The sequence below is a fragment of the Pipistrellus kuhlii genome, unplaced genomic scaffold (genome assembly GCF_014108245.1).
Source record: "Pipistrellus kuhlii isolate mPipKuh1 unplaced genomic scaffold, mPipKuh1.p scaffold_m20_p_136, whole genome shotgun sequence".
NCBI lineage: Eukaryota > Metazoa > Chordata > Mammalia > Chiroptera > Vespertilionidae > Pipistrellus > Pipistrellus kuhlii.
Window position 1 is genome coordinate 156124 of NW_023425445.1, and position 20150 is coordinate 176273.

Genomic DNA, 20150 nt, shown 5'->3' on the forward strand with positions numbered 1-20150 from the left:
CCGAGCCCAGCCTCCTCCACCCGCCCCCCTGCACGCTGCGCCCGGGCCCTCCCTCCCCGCCACCGCCGTCCACTCGGCCGGCCGCGGGGAAGGAAGAAAGGCGCCCAGGAGGCCGAGGGAGGTAAGCGCGGGGCGCCCCGCGATCGGGCGGGGGCGGGCCCCCCGGTGCAGGGACCCGCACGGCCGCCTCCCTCCCGGCCCGATTCTGCAGATCGTGCCCGCGGGGCCCCCTCCCCGGGGGGTGGGGGAGTTAGGGACCCCCGGCAGCCCCCCTCAGGGTGCAGGGGCCTGGCCCTCTGCTCCCTCCTCCCGGGCAGCTGGGCCCCGGCCCCGGCCTCTCCCTCGTTGTTGGAGCCCAGCCCCCTCCTCCGCGCCCAGCCCCTGGGGCCCAGGACCCCAGCCCTGCACGCCCCGGGGAGGGGGTGGGGTGAGGGTGGGAGTGGGGGTGGGGGGGTCTGGATGCTGCATTCCAGGCGCCTCCAGAGCCCCGGGAACCCGGGCCCCAGCCCCAGCCCCACCCCCCAGCCCCCGGAGTCGGGCCCCCAGCGCCCTCCCTCCGGGCTCAGACCCAGCGTCCTCCTCCCAGCGCCCCTCCTCGCTCAGCACCTGGGCGCGCACACCCTCTTCCGGGGCCTCCCACCCCAGCCCCTGCAGCCCCTCCCACGGCGGGCCCCGGGGGATCAGCAGCCGCTGACTTTGTATCCTTCTGTCTCCAATTCTGTGTCCGTCTGTCTGTCTCTCTTCTCCGCGCCCCCCACCCCCATGGTTCTGGCCTGTTTGCACCTTCTGTCTGTCTGTCTGTCTGTCTGTATGTCTGTCTCCCCCCCCGCCCCCCCCATGGTTCTGGCCTGTTTGCACCCTCTCTGTCTAAACCTCTTTTTTTCTCTTCATCTCTGTCCCTGTGGGGTGTCCTGATCTCCGGGGGCCCCCATCCTGTCCCCCTATGCCCCCTGCTCTGTCTCTCCATCTCCACTTCTCTGTCTCTGTCTCTGCCTCACGTCTCTGTTGCTCTCTCCTCTCTCTTGCTGAATACTTGCCCCCTTCACTTCCATCACCGCCCCTACTTCTTCCTCACGCCTTCCCCCCTCTGTCCCCTCCTCATCTCCCATCTCTCCTCTCTCCTGCAGGCATGGATCCGCAGCCCCCGCCACCCGCCCAGGGCAGCCCGCCTCACCGCGGCCGGGGGGGCCGGGGCCGGGGCCGCGGTGGCCGTGGCCGTGGCCGTGGCCGAGGCCGGGGGGCCCGGGGGGCCGCCGGCGCCCCCCGCGCGCCCCTGCCCTGCCCCACGTGCGGCCGCCTCTTCCGCTTCCCCTACTACCTCTCCCGCCACTGGCTGAGCCACTCGGGGCTGCGGCCGCACGCCTGCCCGCTGTGCCCCAAGGCCTTCCGCCGGCCCGCGCACCTCGCCCGCCACCTGCGCGGCCACGGCCCGCAGCCGCCGCTGCGCTGCGCCGCCTGCCCCCGCACCTTCCCAGAGCCCGCGCAGCTGCGGCGCCACCTGGCCCAGGAGCACGCCGGCGGCGAGGCGGGGCTGGACCCGCAGGACCCCGCCGACGGCGACGGCGACGCGGCCGCCACTGAGCCGCCCGGCCCCGCCGGCCCCGGGGGCGCCCCGGAGGAGCAGGAGCAGGAGCAGCAGGAGGAGGAAGAGGAGGAGCAGGAGGAGGCCGCGTGGCCGGACACGTGGGCCGCAGGGGAGCCGGATGCGCCCCCCGCACCCCCCGCGCGCGCCGATGCCCGTGCGTCTGGGGCGGCGGAGGCGGAGGCCGCGGAGGCCGGGGCGGCGGCCGAGCTGCGGGCCGAGCTGGCGCGGGCGGCCGGGCGGCAGGAGGAGAAGCAGGTGCTGCTGCAGGCGGACTGGACGCTGCTGTGCCTGCGCTGCCGCGAGGCCTTCGCCACGAAGGGCGAGCTGAAGGCGCACCCGTGCCTGCGCCCCGAGGGCGAGCAGGAGGGCGAGGGCGCGGGGGGGCCGCCGCCGCGCCCCAAGCGCCACCAGTGCCCTGTCTGCCTCAAGGCCTTCGCCAGGCCCTGGTCGCTGTCCCGCCACCGCCTGGTGCACTCCACCGACCGCCCCTTCGTGTGCCCGGACTGCGGCCTGGCCTTCCGCCTGGCCTCCTACCTCCGCCAGCACCGCCGCGTGCACGGCGCGCTCAGCCTGCTCGCCCCGCTGCCCCCGCGCAGGGACGACCGGGCGGCGGGCGCACGGACCTCGGGGAAGGGGCCCGACGGCGGCGGCGAGGCCCAGGCCGGCCCCGAGGGGGCGGGAGAAGGCGGCGGCGGGCAGAACGGGGGCGACGCGGCCCCGGGGACCCGGCCTCCCGCCGCCGCCGCCGGGGAGCCCCGCTTCTGGTGCCCCGAGTGCGGCAAGGGCTTCCGGCGCCGCGCGCACCTGCGGCAGCACGGGGTCACCCACTCCGGGGCGCGCCCCTTCCAGTGCGTGCGCTGCCAGCGCGAGTTCAAGCGCCTGGCCGACCTGGCGCGCCACGCGCAGGTGCACGCGGGCGGCCCGGCCCCGCACCCCTGCCCGCACTGCCCGCGCCGCTTCTCGCGCGCCTACAGCCTCCTGCGCCACCAGCGCTGCCACCGCGCAGAGCTCGAGCGTGCGGCCGCGCTGCAGGCGCTGCAGGCGCAGGCCCCGCCGTCCCCGCCCGCGCCCTCGGGGCCCGGCGGCGGGGAGGGGCTGCCCCTGCCCCTCGCCTGCATCAAGGAGGAGCCGCCCTCCCCGGGGAGCCCGCCCCGGTCCCCGCCGGCGCCCCCCGTCTTCCTCAGCGCCTCCTGCTTCGATAGCCAGGACCACTCGGCCTTCGAGGAGATGGAGGAGGACGAGACGGACAGCAAGGCGCTCCTGCGCGGGGGCTTGGGCGGCCTGGCCTCCTGACCCTCGCCCCTCCGGCTGCCTCCCCCTTTCCCCTCCCCCGCCCCCCGGTTTGCAATAGGGAGGAGAGAAGTGGAAGGAAGGGGGTCCCTCCTCCACGTGCCCGCCGCCCCTTCCAGCCCTGACACTAAGGAGGGGCCGCGCGCCCCTCCCTCGCCCTCCCCCGCCGCCCCTAGGCCCCTCGGGAACTGCTCGCCCCCTCAGCTCACGTGGGAGGCGGAGCCCCTTGGAAAAGGAGGGGCAGGACCTGGGCCAGAAGGATGGAGACTGGGGGACCCCCTCACCCACCCGCCGCCCCGTTTGTACACACTGGACACAGCCAGGCCTCGGGGGTCCCCAGTGAGCTAAGGTCCACCCTGTCCCTCTGTCTGTGAATAAATGTGAGTTCGTGAAGGAGTGAGGCTGTCTGTGGGGCGGGGTGGGGGAGAGAGGGGCATGGTGAGGGAGGGGGTTGGGGGAAGCCAGGATCCGGCCCCGCGGTCTGTGGACGTAGGTTCCCCGCGGGGAAGGGTGCAGCGTTTGGCGGAAGGAGACGCCGGAGACGCAGGAGTGGGAGAAGGCGGTTGCCATCGCTCCCAGGCAGCAAACCCGGCCCTGTGCTGGGCTCTGAGGATCCCAGAGGAAGCCGCCACCCTCTCCGAGGAGCTGGAATTGTTTTTAAAAAATACTTTAAAAATATGTTCTTATTGATTGAGAGAAAAGGAGAGAGAGAAGCGTCCATTGGCTGCCTCCCACGTGCATCCTGCCTGGGGATCGAGCTGGAGGCCTGGGCGTGCGCCCTGACCAGAAAGTGAACTGGCACCCTTTCAGCCAACCGACACACTGGCCAGGCTGGAATTCTAATTTTTAAAAACTTTTATTGATTGATTGAGAGAGAGAGATGTCCCATTATTCCATGTACTGATGCATTCATTCATGCATTAGTTGATTGACTCTTGTCTGTGCCCTGATTGGGGAATCGAACCTGCAACCTTGTATATCAAGATGTGCTCTAGCCCTAGCGGGTGTGGCTCAGTGGACAGAGCTTCAGCCTGCAGACTGAAGGGTCCCGGGTTTGATTCCGGTCAAGGGCACATGCCTGGAATGCAGGCTCGATCCCCAGTAGGGGGCGTGCAGGAGGCAGCTGATCAATGGCTCTCTCTCATCAATGATGTTTCTATCCCTCCCTCTTCCTCTCCCTTCATCTCTGAAACCAATAAATATATATATTTTTTTTTTAAAAAAAAAAAGATGATGGCCAAAACTGGTTTGCTCAGTGGATAGAGCGTCGGCCTGTGGACTGAAGGGTCCCGGGTTCCATTCTGGTCAAGGACACATGCTCGGGTTGAGGGCTTGATCCCCACAGGGGGCGTGCAGGAGGCAGCTGATCGATGTTTCTACCTCTCTATTCCTCTCTGTGAAAAAAATCAATAAAGTATATTTTTAAAAAGATGATGCTCTGACCACCTGAGCTACCGGCCAGCGTGGAGCCGGAGCCCGGACCGCGGTCCAGGACGGGGTAGCCAGGAGCCGCAGGCGGCTGTCCTATTCCAGTGCGGGGTGACACATTTAAGGTAAAACAGAGTAAGACGAAAGGTCCCAGCCACATTACTGCAAGCGCCAGGAGTTCCCTGTGGCCGGGGCCACGCGGACAGACAGCCGGGATCCAGAACGTTCCGTCATTCCAGGACAAGCTGCCTGCGATGGCCACCGATGAGCAGTCCGGCCTCGGGCACCGCCAAGGCTCCCAGGACCCCGCAGGGCTGGGGCGGACAAGTGGGGGTGGGTGGGGGAGCTTGCTGGGGTCAGCTTCTGACCTGAATGTGGGGGGGGGGGGGGCGGGCCGGTTAGGGCCGTGAGGGGGCGGGCTCTGTATGTCAGAGAAAGAAGGGGACTGGGGTGGAGACAGTCATTTTCTACACATTCTCCAAGTGCTTCTATTTGGGCTGTTTTATTTTATTTTAATTTTATTTAATGCTTTGATTGATTTTGATTTTTTTAAATTTATTTTTAATCTATCCCACGTGATTTTATTTTATTTTTAAATATATTTTATTGATTTTGTACAGAGAGGAAGGGAGAGGGATAGAGAGTTAGAAACATCGATGAGAGAGAGTCATCAATCAGCTGCCTCTTGCACACCCCCTACTGGGGATGTGCCCGCAACCAAGGTACATGCGGTTGACCGGAATCGAACCTGGGACCCTTCAGTCTGCAGGCCGATGCTCTAGCCACTGAGCCAAGCCAGCTAGGGCACAAAACACATTTTAAAAATACTTTTCATTGATTTCAGAGAGGAATGGAGAGGGAGAGAGAGAGAAACATCTATGGTGAGAGCGAATCACGCATCGGCTGCCTCCTGTACGCCCCCCCCCCTGGCGACGGACCTCGTAACCCAGGCCTGTGCCCTTGACCAGGCAGCGAACCGTGACCTCCTGGCTCCTAGGTGCACGCTCAACCCCTGAGCCACGCCAGCCGGGTGTCCAGCCTCCACTTGCGGGGACTCTGAGGCCCCCGGGGCGGCCGCCTGCCCACGGACGAACATCCCCTGCTAAGCCCATGGCGCCAGCCCCCTTCCCCCCGGCCTCCTGGGAGGGAGGCTGGGATTCAGCCTCGGAGGCCAATTCCCGGGGCCTCCTTATCTGGCCACGCCCAGCCCCGCGCCTGGCACTCCGAGCTCCAGGAATCCTGTGCCCTCAGCCAGCCCCCCGGGCTCAGCTGTCCTCCCTGCCCACCTCCAGCCCCGGCCGCCCTGTGCCCGCTCCTTACCAGCCCTCTGGACTGGAGCAGGGATGGGGGGCGGGTGGATGGGGCCCGAGGTAGAGCCAGAAAGAGGGAAGTTGGGAGTCGGGGCTGGAAAGAGGGGTTCGGGGGGCACCGGAGCTGGGGAGGGGGGCTCAGGAGGCACCAGGGCTGGGGAGGGGGATGGGGGGCTGAGGACTCGGGGGACACCGGGGCTGGGGAGGGGAATGGGGGGCTGAGGACTCGGGGGGACACCGGGGCTGGGGAGGGGGCTGGGGGACACTGGGGCTGGGGAGGGAAATGGGGGGCTGAGGACTCGGGGGACACCGGGGCTGGGGAGGGGGCTGGGGGACACCGGGGCTGGGGAGGGGAATGGGGGGGCACCGGGGCTGGGGAGGGGAATGGGGGGGACACCGGGGCTGGGGAGGGACTCGGGGGGCACCAGGGCTGGGGGGGGGAATGGGGGGCTGAGGACTTGGGGGACACCGGGGCTGGAGAGGGGAATGGGGGGCTGAGGACTCGGGGGGCACCAGGGCTGGGGAGAGGAATGGGGGGGTCACAGGGGCTGGGGAGGAGACTTGGGGGGCACCACAGGGCGAGAAAGGCAGGCGCCTCTGAAAGCGGAGCCGATACCGGATCCGGGCGGCAGCCGCGAGTGAGAACCGGAGCCTCACAGTTTATCCCGGGGGGACCCCGTCCTCCCGCCTGGGCTCCTGACTCACAGGAGCCGTGAGCTCACGGGGTGCGGTCCCAGCTGCTGCCGTGGAGGCGCCAGGCCTGGGGGCGGGGGGACGGGGGCATGGGGGGGCACCAGGGCCCTGGAACCCGCTGGGCGGCGCTGAGGTGGGCACGTGGCATGGACACCAGGCCAGCGTGGCCACCAATATGGAACCTGGGATCCTTCAGCCTCCGGGCCAATGCTCTACCCACTGAGCCACACTGGTTAGTGCGCTAATGTCCCCTGTCATGTGACCCCCCCCATGACTGGCCTCTTCCCTGCCGCCTCTGTCCCTTCAGGACTTCCCAGGGCGGCCTCCGGGCCCCACTTTGTCCCCCGTTAGAGCAGGGAGCTCTGGTCCCAGCCCCTTCCCGCTCCCCTGGGGCTCAGGCCCAGGAATGGGGTGCTGAGTGGGAACGGAAACCAGAGCCCCAGCAACCTGGACGTGTGGGTTGGCTCCTGGCCTGCACACACACCTGCACATGGCGTCACATGCCTGCACATGCGTGCACACACAAACATGCCAGCACACACATTCACATGCCTGTACACACATAAACACACCCACGCGCGCCTGCACATGCCCATGCACATATGCACTCACCTGCACGTGCATGCACATGCCTGCACATGCATACACACACATAAACACACTCACACACACCTGCACATGCCCGTGCATATATGCACACACCTGCACGTGCCTGCAAACGCCTGCAGACTTATGCACTCACCCGCACACAATTGCATACAGCTGCACACACCTGCGTGCACCTGCACACATCGGGGGGCGAGGCGGGGGCCACCCCGGGGGGTTAGGTCCCCCCTGCCGGCGCCCCGCACGGGGGCAGGTGAGACTGGATCTCTCGGTGTCCCGTTCCCGCGGTGACACGGAGCTAAGAATAGGGTCGTGGGATTAGCGCGGAGGGACACGGAGTCAGGAGCGGCCGTCGCTGCCCTCAGTGGGCGGGTTCAGAGGCCGTCAGGCTCGCCCTCCCCGCCGCCCACCCGCCTCCTGCTGCGCCCGCTTTCCCCAGGGCGGGCGGCGCCGGGTGCCCGCTGAGGCCCCCCGGGTGGCGGGGAGATGGGGAGGCGGGAGACGGGCGGGGAGGCAGGGGCCAGCTCAGCGTGGGCTCCAGGCGGGGCCAGGGAGGCTCCGGAGGAGGGACAGCATCCGTTAGAAGGAGGCCTTGGCCGGGCCCCCGTGGCTCCGTGGCTCCGTGGCGGAGCATGGACCTGGGAACCCGGAGGTCAGGGCTGGATTCCCGGTCAGGGCCCAGGCCCAGGTTGGGGGCTCCATCCCCAGCGGGGGGCATTCAGGAGGCAGCTGGTCTATGTTTCTAACTCTCTGTCCCTCTCCCTTCCTCTCTGTGAAAAATCAATAAAATATATATTTTTTAAAAGAAAGATAGAGCCGGGACAGGTTTGGCTCAATGGATAGAGCGTCGGCTTGGGAACTGAAGGGTCCCGGGTTCGATTCCGATCAAGGGCATGTACCTTGGTTGCGGGCACATCCCCAGTAGGGGGTGTGCAAGAGGCAGCTGATCGATGACTCTCTCTCTCATAGATATTTCTAGCTCTCTATCTCTCTCCCTTCCTCTCTGTACAAAATCAATAAAAATATATATTTTAAAATATATTGATAGATAGATAGATAGATAGATAGATTTCAGAGAGGAAGGGAGAGGGAGAGAGATAGAAGCATCAATGATGAGAAAGAATCATGGATCGGCTGCCTCCTGCACGCTCCCCACTGGGGATCAAGCCGGCAACCCAGGTCTGTGCCCTGACCGGGAATCGAACTGGTGACCTCTTGGCTCATGGGTCGATGCTCAACCACTGGCTGGACACCAGTGATGTCTCTCTCTCTCCCTTCCTTTCTGAAATCAATAAAAATATCTTTTTAAAAGCCCATGAGTCGAAACCAGTGTGGCTCAGTGGATACGGCGTCGGCCTGCAGACTGAAAGGTCCCGGGTTCGATTCTGGTCAAGGGCATGGACCTTGGTTGCGGGCACATCCCCTGTGGGGGGTGTGCAGGAGGCAGCTGACGGATGTTTCTCTCTCATCGATGTTTCTAACGTTCTACCCCTCTCCCTTCCTCTCTGTAAACAATCAATAAAACATATATTTTTTAAATGAGTAAAAGCCCAGGAGCACCCCCCCCCCAGGTGCTGCGATGGCGGCTGTGGGGGCTGCCCGTCCACGCCCGGGGGCTAGCAGGCAGGGAATCCGCGCTGACCGAGCTCCCTGTGCCCGGACGAGGCCGTCCTGTGGGACTAACGTGCCATCCCTCCGGGCGGCGGCTGACCTTCCCGTTTTCGCGCTAAGTTGTCAAAATCCCCGGCCTGCTCGGTGCTCACGTCTCAATTAGGGCTGCCCCGTGGCCAGGGCTGGGGCGGGCCGGCCGGCCGGAGGCTGCCCGCCCCGAGGCCCGAGGCCCGAGCCTCCCGCCTCCCGCCCACCCTTGGGCGCACCCGGGAACTCACACGGGAAAAGCACGAGGCCCAGGCCAGCGGGAGCCCCTCGGAGAGCTGGGGGTGGGCCCGGGGACCAGGAATTCCGGGGGCGGGGGGGGGGGCAGGCCAGCGCCCCGAGGCAGCGTCCGCTCAGCACTCCTCAGCAGGAGCCGGGACAGGCTTTGCAGGCGCTGCCGGGAAGAGCAGGATGTTGGAGAAAAAGAAGGTGCGCCCTGGCTGGTGTGGCTCAGTGGATAGAACGTCGGCCTGCAGTCTGAAGGGTCCCGGGTTCGATTCCGGTCAAGGGCACAGGCCCGGGTTGCAGGCTCCATCCCCAGTGGGGGGCGTGCAGGAGGCAGCCGACCCATGGTTCTCTCTCCTCATGGGTGTTCCTCTCTCCCTCTCCCTTCCTCTCTGTAAAAAAATCAATGAAATATATATTTTTTAAAATGCTTCTTTGGCCCTAACCGGTTTGGCTCAGTGGATAGAGCGTCGGCCTGCAGACTCAAGGGTCCCGGGTTCGATTCCGGTCAAGGACATGTACCTTGGTTGCGGGCACATCCCCAGTTAAAAAAATAAAAATAAATATATATATATTTTAAAATGCTCCTGTGCCTTTAACAAGCAGCTCTGGGTAGGGGCTGCCATGACCCCCCAGCTCAGGAGGAGGCCGAGGCCGAGGGCAGCAGGACACGGGGGGGCGCTCACTCGGCCGCCAGAGTCACAGGAGGCGCCGGGGCTGGCGGAGACACAGGCGGGAGGCGAGGCGGGAGGCAGGGGGCCAGCTGTAGTGAGGGGTGTGTCCACGCTGGGCCGACTGCACACCCCCCCCCCGCCCCCCCGCCTCCGCAGGTCACTCCGGGTGACCCCGCCGGGGGCGGCCGTTCTAAATGGGGACGTGCAAAGCTCCCGGATCAGCGGGAGCCTCCCCATGGGCGAGCTGAGCAGGCGGCTTCTCTCTCCCCCCCCCCCCGCAGCCTGACCCCCAGCTCCGCAGCTGACCCCCAGCTCCGCACCCCAGCCCCGCAGCCTGACCCCCAGCTCCACAGCCTGACCCCCAGCTCCGCAGCCTGACCCCCAGCACCGCAGCCTGACCCCCAGCTCTGCAGCCTGACCCCCAGCTCTGCACCCCGCACCCCCAGCTCTGCACCTCGCACCCTCAGCCCCGCAGCCTGACCCCCCAGCTCTGCACCCCGCACCCCCCGCTCCCCAGCCCCGCACCCCCAGCTCTGCACCCCGCACCCCCAGCTCTGCACCCCGCACCCCCAGCCCTGCAGCCTGACCCCCAGCTCTGCACCCCGCACCCCCAGCTCTGCACCCCGCACCCCCAGCCCCGCAGCCTGACCCCCCAGCCTCACAACCTGACCCCCAGCCCCACAGCCTGACCCCCAGCCCCGCAGCCTGTCCCCCAGCCCTGCAGCCTGTCCCCCAGTTCTGCACCCCACACCCCCAGCCCCGCAGCCTGACCCCCTCCCCCCCGAAGTGGAAACCCTCCCTCAACCCTTTGCAGGGAGGACCTAGAAGGCCCTGAATGAATTAAAAAAAAAAAAATAGAGCTTGGGCATGCAATCCACATCAACACATTATTTCATTGTTTATCTTTGGAGGGAGTAGAAGGGGGGGGGGAAGGGGGAGAGAGAGAGAGAAACAGCAGTGAGGAGAGAGAATCATGGACCGGCTGCGCCCTGCACGCCCCACACTGGGGATGTGTCTGCAGCCAGGGCCTGTGCCCTGACCGGGAATGGAACCGTGACCTCCTGGTTCCTAGGTTGATGCTCAACCCCTGGGCCAGGCCGGCCGGGCAATCCCTTTGGGCTTTTCTTTCTTTCCTTCCCGGGCCTGTGCCCCGGACTGGAATTGGCCCCGGGACCCTTCAATCTGCAGGCCGACGCTCTATCCACTGAGCCACACCGGCCAGGGCCCGCTGGGGTATTTCAAAGCAAACATCGGGCAGCATGTCCTCTCCGCCCGCAATCTTTCCCACAGGCTGTCGTTGGCTTCAAAATACTTCATCCCACCCCCACCCCACCCCCATCCCCCCACCCCCAGACACCAGATAAAGCGAGGTTGGCGCTAAATTCTCGCTGACCAAGCCCGGTTCCGGCCGGAGGGTGTCTGCGGTGGCCCTTTTGACTTTTCTGCATGTTGGCAGCTTTGCACAGTCAAACCTCCAGAAGGTCAAAGAGCACAGGAACTCCTCCCCCTATGCTCCCCCCCCCCTCCTGGGGCAGCACCAGGCCAGTTTCCGGGGACCCTTCCAGGCGGCTGGGCTGGGCCGTCTTTATTAATAGCAGCTGTAGTAGCTGAAACCGATGCCGGCGGCTGGGGCAGCCTGGCCGGCCGCCCACTCACACCTCTGCCCGCCCGCCGGCCGAGCAGGCCATCTGGGCCTCGGAACCTCAGTTTCCTGCTCTGCCCATGGGGCCGGATCCCCGCTTTTACACGCGGCTGGAGGAGCCCTGTGAGGCCCCGTCCCCCACCCCCAGCCAGGCTCAGAGCGGTGCTGAGGGCGGGGAACAAGGCCTCTCCCCACCCATCAATGGGCCTGGGCTCCTGGGTCTGAGGGAGGAGGGCTGGGGGCCTGGGCTCCTGGGTCTGAGGGAGGAGGGACCTCGGCTCCTGGGTCTGAGGGAGGAGGGCTGGGGGCCTGGGCTCCTGGGTCTGAGGAAGGAGGGCTGGGGCCTGGGCTCCTGGGTCTGAGGAAGGAGGGCTGGGGCCTGGGCTCCTGGGTCTGAGGGAGGAGGGCTGGCGCCTGGGCTCCTGGGTCTGAGGGAGGAGGGCTGGGGGCCTGGGCTCCTGGGTCTGAGGGAGGAGGGCTGGGGGCCTGGACTCCTGGGTCTGAGGGAGGAGGGCTGGGGCCTGGGCTCCTGGGTCTGAGGGAGGAGGGCTGGGGTCCTGGGCTCCTGGATCTGAGGGAGGAGGAGCTGGGGGCCTGGGTCTGAGGGAGGAGGGGCTGGGGGCCTGGACTCCTGGGTGTGAGGGAGGAGGGCTGGGTGCCTGGACTCCTGGTCTGAGGGAGGAGGGGCTGGGGGCCTGGACTCCTGGGACTGAGGGAGGAGGGGCTGAGGGCCTGGGCTCCTGGTCTGAGGGAGGAGGGGCTGGGGGCCTGGACTCCTGGTCTGAGGGAGGAGGCAGGAAGCTGGCTGTTGGAATTCTCTCTGGCTCCGGAGCCGGCCCTACCCGGCACAGGGAAGCCCTCACGCTATGGGCCCTGCCTTGGGCCTGTGGAGCGTTTACCTCCCAGTCCCCCTCGGCCTTCAGGCCTGGCCTCCGGGGGTTCACAATGTGTTTTGTCCCCTCTGTCCTGGGCCTGGAGCCCAGACTCCAGGCCGGTCTAAGTTTGGAAGGGGGGAGGGAGGGGGGCCGCAGGTCGGAGGGGGTGAGGGAGGGGTGTGAGGGGGGGGACGGGATGTCTCTGAGCTGTCACACACACCCCTGTCCCGGGCCCAGGAAAAGGGAGGGACAAAGGGCTCGGAGAGAGAGAGAGACAGACAGTCAGGAACAAAGACAGGAGGAGAGGAGCAAAGACAGGAGGAGAGGAGCAAAGACAGGAGGAGAGGAGCAAAGACAGGAGGAGAGGAGGCCACAGGGAAGCCGGCCTGAGGGGAAACCAGAGAAAGAGAGAAGGGGAGGGAGGGCTGAGCTGAGTGGGGGCCGTCCTGTCACAGACAGTGGCGACAGCAGTGGAGACAGCGTGGGGACGGGAGAGAGGGGCCAGGGACCAGCAGAGTCAGGACAGGGAGTCCTACCCCTGAGACCCGAGAGCCGGGACCAGGGCTGCCGGACAGAGGCAGGGAGGAGTGGTGGGGAGGTGAGGGAGGGGAGGAAGGGGTGAGAAGGAGTGAAAGACGTCAACAGAGCGGGACCCAGGGGCGCTGGAGGCTAAAAGAGTGGAAAGGGGTGAGGGCGGCAGCCAGCGTCTGAGGAATCTGTGGGCCCCGACGTGGAGGGAGACGGGCAGAGCCTCGGTCTCTCTCCCCCTAGGCCTCGGACGGTGGGACGGTGGGACGCAGCGGGCTTGAGGGGGCCGGTCGCCTGTCGGGGAGCCTAGACGAGGGGGAGCCCAAGGGCCTGCTGGCACCAGGCAACCCCAAGATGGAGGTCAGGGACTCCGAGGACCAGGAGGATGGGGACTCAGAGGTGAGAGAGTTACACAAGGGAGGGAGAGAGACAGAGAGAGACAGACAGAGAGAGACAGAGACAGAGAGAGGCAGATGCAGAGAGAGAGGGAGTCAGAGAGGGGCAGCCTAGGAGGGACAGAGAAGGAAACAGAAGAGCCAGGGGAAGAGGGAAGCATCAGAGACTCCGAATAATACAAACCCAAGGACACACAGCAAGACCCAGGCCCCAGAGCCAGGCGCTCAGGAGCAAAGAACGGGAGCACGGGGAGAGAGGATGGAGAGAGAGAGAGAGAGAGAGAGAGAGAGAGAGAGAGAGAGAGAGAGATGGGTGGAGAAATATGGATGGAAGGGGGGCATGTTGTGAGGGTGAAGACGCAGCCCCAGTCGAAGGAAGGCGGGAAGGAAGGAAGGCAGGCAGGCTTCTGGGGCTCCCACCGACGGCAGTGGGTGGGGTCCCCGAGACAATCGCCCGTAACCTTGCCAGGACACAAAAACAGGTGGCCCAAGGCCTGTGAGTCACCGTGACTCATCCTCCTTTCTGGGGACGCTGACCCCACCCCCTGACCCCCCACCTCGGCCCGGAGCGGGCCGCCAATCTCCTCTCCCGCTGTCCCTGGGTGGGTCCCGGCTCACCGCCCCCCCGTGTCCCTCGCCCGCCCGCAGGAGGACACGGCCACCGCCCTGCAGCGGCTGGTGGAGCTGACCGCCGCCAGGGTGGCCCCGGTGCGGAGTGTGCGTGCCCAGTACCGCCTCATCCGAAAGCTCGGCTCCGGCTCCTACGGCAAAGTGCTCCTCGCCCGGCCTCGCCAGGGGGGTGAGTTCGGCCGCCCCGGAGCAGGCAGAGACTCTGGGACCCCCCCCTCCTCCGCCCCCCCGTCCCCTCCCCAGTGTAAGGTTTCCCAGAAGCCCACCCCGGGGAGAGGCGATGGGGACCCTCGTCGGTCAGGACTCTCCGAACGTGAAGGACTCTGTGGCCCTCTGAGGGGCAGAGCCCGCCCAGAGAGGGCAGGGAGCTCGCCTGAGGCCACACAGCCGGCCGCGGCGCGCCCTGAGTCCCCTCCTCGCCCTCTCCGCCCACCGCAGGCCCCGCTGTGGCTCTGAAGCTCCTCCGCCGGGACCTGGTGCCCAGGACCACCTTCCTGCGGGAGTTCTGCGTGGGCCGCTGCGTCTCCTCGCACCCGGGCCTGCTCCAGACGCTGGCGGGACCCCTGCAGAGCCCCCGGCACTTCGCCTTCGCCCAGGAGTACGCGCCCCACGGGGACCTCAGCGGGATGCTGCAGGAGCGGGTGAGAAAGGCGGGGCCAAGGCCGACCGCGCGTCCGCGCAGGCGCCCCTTCTCCCAAACCCAAGGCTCCCTCCAACCCCGAGTCCCCAGTCAGCGCCCATCTCAGCTCCACCCTCAGTCCCCAAACGGCCTCCTGATTCCCGATCCTCAGAGCAATTTCTCTTTTTCTTTTTTTTCAATATATTTTTATTGATTTTTCAAAGAGAGGAAGGGAGAGGGATAGAGAGTTAGAAACATCGATGAGAGAGAAACATCAACCAGCCGCCCCCTGCAGCCCCCACCACCACTGGGGATGTGCCCGCAACCAAGGTACATGCCCTTGACTGGAATCGAACCTGGGACCTTTCAGTCCACAGGCCGACCCTCTATCCACTGAGCCACACCGGTGGCTCAATGCAGTTTCATGTCAGATCCCAACCCTGATGCGTCCAAACGCAAGCCAAGATGGGCAGGGAGTTGGTTAGGTTGGGGCTGAGGGCAGAGTGGGGCTGAGGAAAGCGGTGGGGACGGAGACCGAGCTGGGAGTCCGGTGGGCACTGAGGTTGGGAGTGTGGGCATGTGTGGCATGGGTGGGCTGAGTTCGGAGCTGTTTGTGGGTTGGCAGTGGGTGTGGAGAAGGGGGTGGGTGGGGCTGGAACGTGAGGCAGAGGGTGTGCATATAGATTGAGTAGGAGATGGGCTGGAGGGGGGTTTCCTCTGGGAAGGAGACGAGGTGCCACTGAACCCATGAGCTTCTAGGGGGACTGGAGCATGATGGCTACGGTGGGACCATCTTTTTGGGAATCGGCTTTAGGTTTGAGATAGGGTTGGGAATAAACAGAAGGAAGGAAGGTAGGAAGGAGGGAAGGAAGGGTGGAAAGATGGCTGGAAGAAAGATGGAAGGATGGATAGGAGGATGAAAGGGTAGGTGGAAGGAAGGATGGGGTGGGTGGATGGATGGATGGATGGATGGATGGAAAGATGGATGAAAGGATAGGTGGTGGATGGATGGATGATGGATTGATGGAAGGATGGAAGGGTAGGTGAAAGGAAGGATGGATGGATGGATGGATGGATGAATGGAATAAAGGATGGATGGATGATGGATGGATGAATGAATGGACAGATGGAAGGAAGGAAGGAAGGAAGGAAGGAAGGAAGGAAGGAAGGAAGGAAGGAAAAAAATCAATGGAAAAAATATCCTCGGGTGAGGATTTAAAGAAGAAGAAGGAGGAGAAGGAAGAGGAGGAGGAGGAGGAGGAACCAAGGCCCCCTGACCTTGACCTCCCCTCGCCCAGGGCCTCCCGGAGCTGCTGGTGAAGCGGGTGATGGCGCAGCTGGCCGGGGCGCTGGACTTCCTGCACAGCCGCGGGCTGGTGCACGCCGACGTGAAGCCGGACAACGTGCTGGTGTTCGACGCCGCCTGCAGCCGCGTGGCCCTCGGGGACCTGGGCCTGACCCGGCCCGAGGGCAGCCCCACCCCCGCGCCCCCCGGGCCCCTGCCCTCCGCCCCGCCCGAGCTCTGCCTCCTGCTGCCCCCCAGCACCCTGCCCCTGCGGCCCTCGCTGGACGCCTGGGGCCTGGGGGTGCTGCTCTTCTGCGCCGCCACCGCCTCCTTCCCCTGGGGCGTGGCGCTGGCCCCGGACCCCCAGTTCGAGGCCTTTGCCGGCTGGCTGACCACCCGGCCGCAGCCCCCCCGGCCGCCCCGCCCCTGGGACCGGTTTGCGCCCGCCGCTCTGGCCCTGCTCCGGGGGCTGCTGGACCTGGACCCCGAGGCCAGGAGCCCCCCGCTGGCTGTCCTGGACTTCCTGGGGGACGACTGGGGACTGGAGGGGGGCAGAGGGGGGCCCGGGGGCTCGGGGAGTATATCCGGGGAGGATGGGGAGGAGGACGAGGAGGAGGAGGGAGGCTCCAGCTTGGAGGAGTGGACAGAGGAGGAGGAGGAGGAGAGGGAGGGGGGCCCGGGAGGCGGGAGGATGGGGACAGATGGGGGAACTCCCCGACCAGGGGACTGAGACAGGTGGCCGGGCCCAAAGCCAGAGGCCCCTCCCGCGGCCTCCGCGGCCACCTGGATGGGCAGACAGCTGTTCCCGAAGGACAGACACAGCCCATCGGCTCTCTCCCTTCTCCAGGCCGGGCATGGCTGCACTATTCCCCCCACTCCCCTGCACATGAGGACCCGGGAGTCCAGGCCCCCAGACCTCCTCCCTCAGACCCAGAAGCCCAGGAGCCCAGCCCTCCTCCCTCAGACCCAGGCCCCAGGCCCCCAGCCCTCCTCCCTCAGACCCAGGAGCCCAGGCCCCCAGCCCCTCCTCCCTCAGACCCAGGAGCCCAGGCCCCCAGCCCTCCTCCCTCAGACCCAGGAGCCCAGGCCCCCAGCCCCTCCTCCCTCAGACCCAGGAGCCCAGGAGCCCAGGCCCCAGCCCTCCTCCCTCAGACTCAGGAGCCCAGGCCCCCAGCCCTCCTCCCTCAGACCCAGGAGCCCAGGCCCCAGCCCTCCTCCCTCTGACCCAGGAGCCCAGGGTCCCTCCAGTCCTGCCTCCACTGGGGGCCATGTCCCAGTGGCCTCCCCTGTCAGGCAGAGGAACTGTGCTCCCTCCCAGGACTCTGTGTCGCATGCTTTCTGGATTTTAAGAGTGGCTGAGCGTCAACCTAGGATCCAGGAGGTCAGGGTTCGATTCCCGGTCAGGGCACAGCCCGGGTTGCAGGCTCGATCCGCAGTACGGGGCGTGCAGGTGCCAGCCGCTCCATGATTCTCTCTCCTCATTGTTGTTTCCCTCTCTCTCCTTCTCCCTTCCTCCCTGAAATCAATAAAAATAGACTTTCAAAAAGAGTGGGCTCACTCTGCACAGCAATGGGGTGTCCTGGGCTGCCCCCCGGGGCCGCAGGGGCTGCTGGGGGAAACGCTGGTGGCATGGGGGGGTCGCGAGTTTGTCTGTGGATTTCTGAGCTGGGCCATCGGCCAGCAGACGCTGAGCCAGGGGGACCCTGGGCGGGGAGAGGGGGGAGTGGGGATGGGTGGGAGGGGACCCAGGTGGCATGAGGATGGGGACAGAAGGAAAGCTCCCGGAGAGCTCAGCACCATCTCTGCATCCGTTCCAAAAAGCCTAGCGTTATTCCAGAACAAAGGTTTGTTCTGAAAGAGCTTGCTGTCCGCCGGAGGGCAGGGGGCCCGGCCCAGGGCAGCGTCCTCGCTGAGACCCGGGTCCCGGCCCGCCTCCCAGTTGTCCGCCACCTGCTGCCCCTCGGGCCCAAGTCTGAGCTCATCCCTCGCCGCATCGCGCTGGAATCCGTTGTCTCATCCTCTCCCCCGGGACCCCGGGGTCCTGTCCTGGGACACCCCCACCAGCCCTGGTGTCTGACCGGCCAGTGGGCGCGGACGGGCAGCTGTGGTCACGGCAGGGGACGCACAGAGAGATGACGTCACCTCTACAGGTGGTCCCGATCCCGGGTCCCAGGGAGGAGGGGCTGGGGGCCTGGGCTCCTGGGTCTGAGGGAGGAGGGGCTGGGGGCCTGGGCTCCTGGGTCTGAGGGAGGAGGGCTGGGGCCTGGGCTCCTGGGTCTGAGGGAGGGAGGAGGAGGGGGCTGCGGGCCTGAGCTCCTGGGTCTGAGGGAGGAGGAGGGGGCTGAGCTCCTGGGTCTGAGAGAGGAGGGCTGGGAACCTGGATCCCTTGGTCTGAGGGAGGAGGGCTGGGGGCCTGGGCTCCTGGGTCTGAGGGAGGAGGAGGGGGCTGAGCTCCTGGGTCTGAGAGAGGAGGGCTGGGAACCTGGATCCCTTGGTCTGAGGGAGGATTCAATGTTCTCCTGGGTGTGGGACATTTGTGCCTCCACAGTCAGTTCTGGGAGTCAACACACGATGTCGCTCCATCCCTAGTGGGGCCTTGGGGGCGTGGCCGTGGGCGGGGCTTAGGACCTAGGTGGGGGCGTGGCCTCGCTCCTGGGCAGGCCTGCGCTGGCCTGGGTTGTAAGTGCTGGACACTGACCACAGCGGGCAGCCCCAGGGTCAGGCCAGCCTTGGAGAAGGTGAGGTCCGGAGTCGGGGCCCAGGTCAGCAGGGGGCACGCGTTAAAGGGCCTGAGGCGGGTGGGACCTGAGAGGGAGGCCGGGCAGGTGGCCAGCGTCCCGGGTCCCCACAGAGAGCCGGACTGGACCTTAGGGCTGTGCAGTGGTTGGGTGTTAGGGACAGAGTCTGGGGTCCCAAGACGTGTGAGATGTATGGGTTCCAGTAGAGATGGGACCAGAACCCTGACTGCAGGGTCTGAGGGAGGAGGGCCTGGGCTCCTGGGTCTGAGGGAGGAGGCTGGGGGCCTGGGTCTGAGGGAGGAGGGGCTGGGGACCTGGGCTCCTGGGTCTGAGGGAGGAGGGCTCGGGGCCTGGGCTCCTGGGTCTGAGGGAGGAGTTGGGGCTGTAAGAGGGGGACCCCAGCCCTCTTGGGCTCTGGGCTGCTCCACGTCCTCCCTCGCATTCGGCCGGGTCCCCTGCCGGGCTCACAGCCGGGCCGCGCCCCCAGGGGCCGGGAGCACCTGTTTGCTCTCAGGCGCCCGACGCTGCTCACCCACCGCCAGTGCCCAATCTGTTTGCTTTGGAAACAAGATGGGGGCGTCTCGAGTTATCTGGCTCGTCTTTCACCGTGGGCCCTGGCGACTGCGGGGTGGACACCTGTGACCTTAGACTTAGTTTTGCCCCAACTCACTATGGCTTTCTGCTCCTCAGTGCCTTCACTGATGAGGGAGACTGAGTCACGGTGGGGAGGGCCAAAGGGCCGACCCTCCTTCCTCAGGCCCAGGAGCCCAGGCCCCCAGCCCCTCCTCCCTCAGACCCAGGAGCCCAGGAGCCCAGCCCTCCTCCCTCAGGCCCAGGAGCCCAGGCCCCCAGCCTCCTCCCTCAGACCCAGGAGCCCAGCCTCTCCTCCCTCAGACCCAGGAGCCCAGGCCCCCAGCCTCCTCCCTCAGACCCAGGAGCCCAGGCCCCCAGCCCTCCTCCCTCAGACCCAGGAGCCCAGGCCCCCAGCCCTCCTCCCTCAGACCCAGGAGCCCAGGTCCCCAGCCCTCCCCCCTCGGACCCAGGCCCCCAGGCCCCGGCCTCCCCCCTCAGACCAGGATCCCAGGCCCCCAGCCTCCTCCCTCAGACCCAGGAGTCCAGGCCCCAGCCCTCCTCCCTCAGACCCAGGAGCCCAGGCCCCCAGCCTCCTCCCTCAGACCCAGGAGCCCAGGCCCCCAGCCCCTCCCCCCTCGGACCCAGGCCCCCAGGCCCCGGCCTCCCCCCCTCGGACGGCCGGGCCTGGGTCAGCCTGTACTCTGGCTGCAGACATGCCGGGGAGAGCGTCGGACGAGGAGCAGGCGGAGGCGGGGGCCCCCGAGGACGGAGCGGAGGCCCCGGAGGAGCTGGGGGGCCTCACGGTGGAGGAGCTGCGGCAGGGCCAGGAGGCGGCGCTGGCCCTGGAGGACATGATGGCGCTGAGTGCCCAGACGCTGGTCCGGGCGGAGCTGGACGAGCTGTACCAGCAGGTGCGGCCGCTGGGCGAGGGCCGCTTCGGCCGCGTGCTGCTGGTCACCCACCGGCAGAAAGGTAGGGCCGGGGCCGGGGCGGGGCGGGGGCCGGGGCGGGGGGCAGGGGACAGCGGGGGTCCTGGAGGCAGAGGCGGGAGGTGGGGCGGCCAGGGAGCCAGCTCTGGGCGCCTGCAGACCTGGACAGCTCCGGTGCCCTCCAGGCCGGTGTGCTGTGGGAAGCCGCGGTGAGCCTGCAGGGCTGTGGTTGCCAGGACAACGGGGTGCGGAGAGGAGAGGTGCCCCTGGGCCCACGGGCAGCCAGCTTATCGGTCGCCGTGGGGATGGTTCCGGGCCGGGCTGTGCGCCAGGCACCCGGCAACCTGGTGTCTTTCTGCCCAGTGTGTGCGCGCACACATACAGGCACACACATACACACACACACACATACATACACACACACACACACACACACAGGCACGCACACAGGCACGCACACACCAGCACA

The 20150-nt window shown here is 66.5% G+C and overlaps 3 protein-coding genes across 6 annotated transcripts in view; all 3 read left to right on the plus strand.

Annotated features, from left to right (window-relative positions):
- Nucleotides 1–3268, plus strand: ZNF579 (zinc finger protein 579). 2 transcript variants are annotated; one of them, XM_045581180.1, is made up of 2 exons: nucleotides 1–121; nucleotides 1128–3268. In XM_045581180.1, the coding sequence occupies exon 2, from the start codon at nucleotides 1130–1132 to the stop codon at nucleotides 2876–2878; it is 1749 nt and encodes a 582-aa protein (XP_045437136.1). In that variant the 5' UTR covers nucleotides 1–121; nucleotides 1128–1129; the 3' UTR covers nucleotides 2879–3268. The 2 variants fall into 2 exon arrangements, with proteins under 2 accessions (XP_045437136.1, XP_036292295.1); XM_036436402.2 differs by having other exon boundaries at nucleotides 6–117.
- Nucleotides 3269–12783: 9515 nt separating this feature from the next.
- Nucleotides 12784–16358, plus strand: SBK3 (SH3 domain binding kinase family member 3). Its single transcript, XM_036436405.2, has 4 exons — nucleotides 12784–12911; nucleotides 13556–13706; nucleotides 13976–14178; nucleotides 15455–16358. The coding sequence occupies exons 1-4, from the start codon at nucleotides 12867–12869 to the stop codon at nucleotides 16169–16171; spliced, it is 1116 nt and encodes a 371-aa protein (XP_036292298.1). The 5' UTR covers nucleotides 12784–12866; the 3' UTR covers nucleotides 16172–16358.
- A 1731-nt stretch (nucleotides 16359–18089) lies between these two features.
- The window catches only part of SBK2 (SH3 domain binding kinase family member 2), a 7068-nt gene continuing 5007 nt past the window's right edge, over nucleotides 18090–20150 (plus strand). The window contains exons 1-2 of one of the 3 annotated variants that reach the window (XM_045581181.1): nucleotides 18090–18214; nucleotides 19464–19724. In XM_045581181.1, the coding sequence (XP_045437137.1) occupies nucleotides 19466–19724 (259 nt within the window). In that variant the 5' untranslated portion in view covers nucleotides 18090–18214; nucleotides 19464–19465. Of the gene's footprint in view, nucleotides 18236–19463; nucleotides 19725–20150 lie in introns of all 3 variants that reach the window. The other 2 variants (XM_036436410.2, XM_036436409.2) reach the window with 2 other exon arrangements.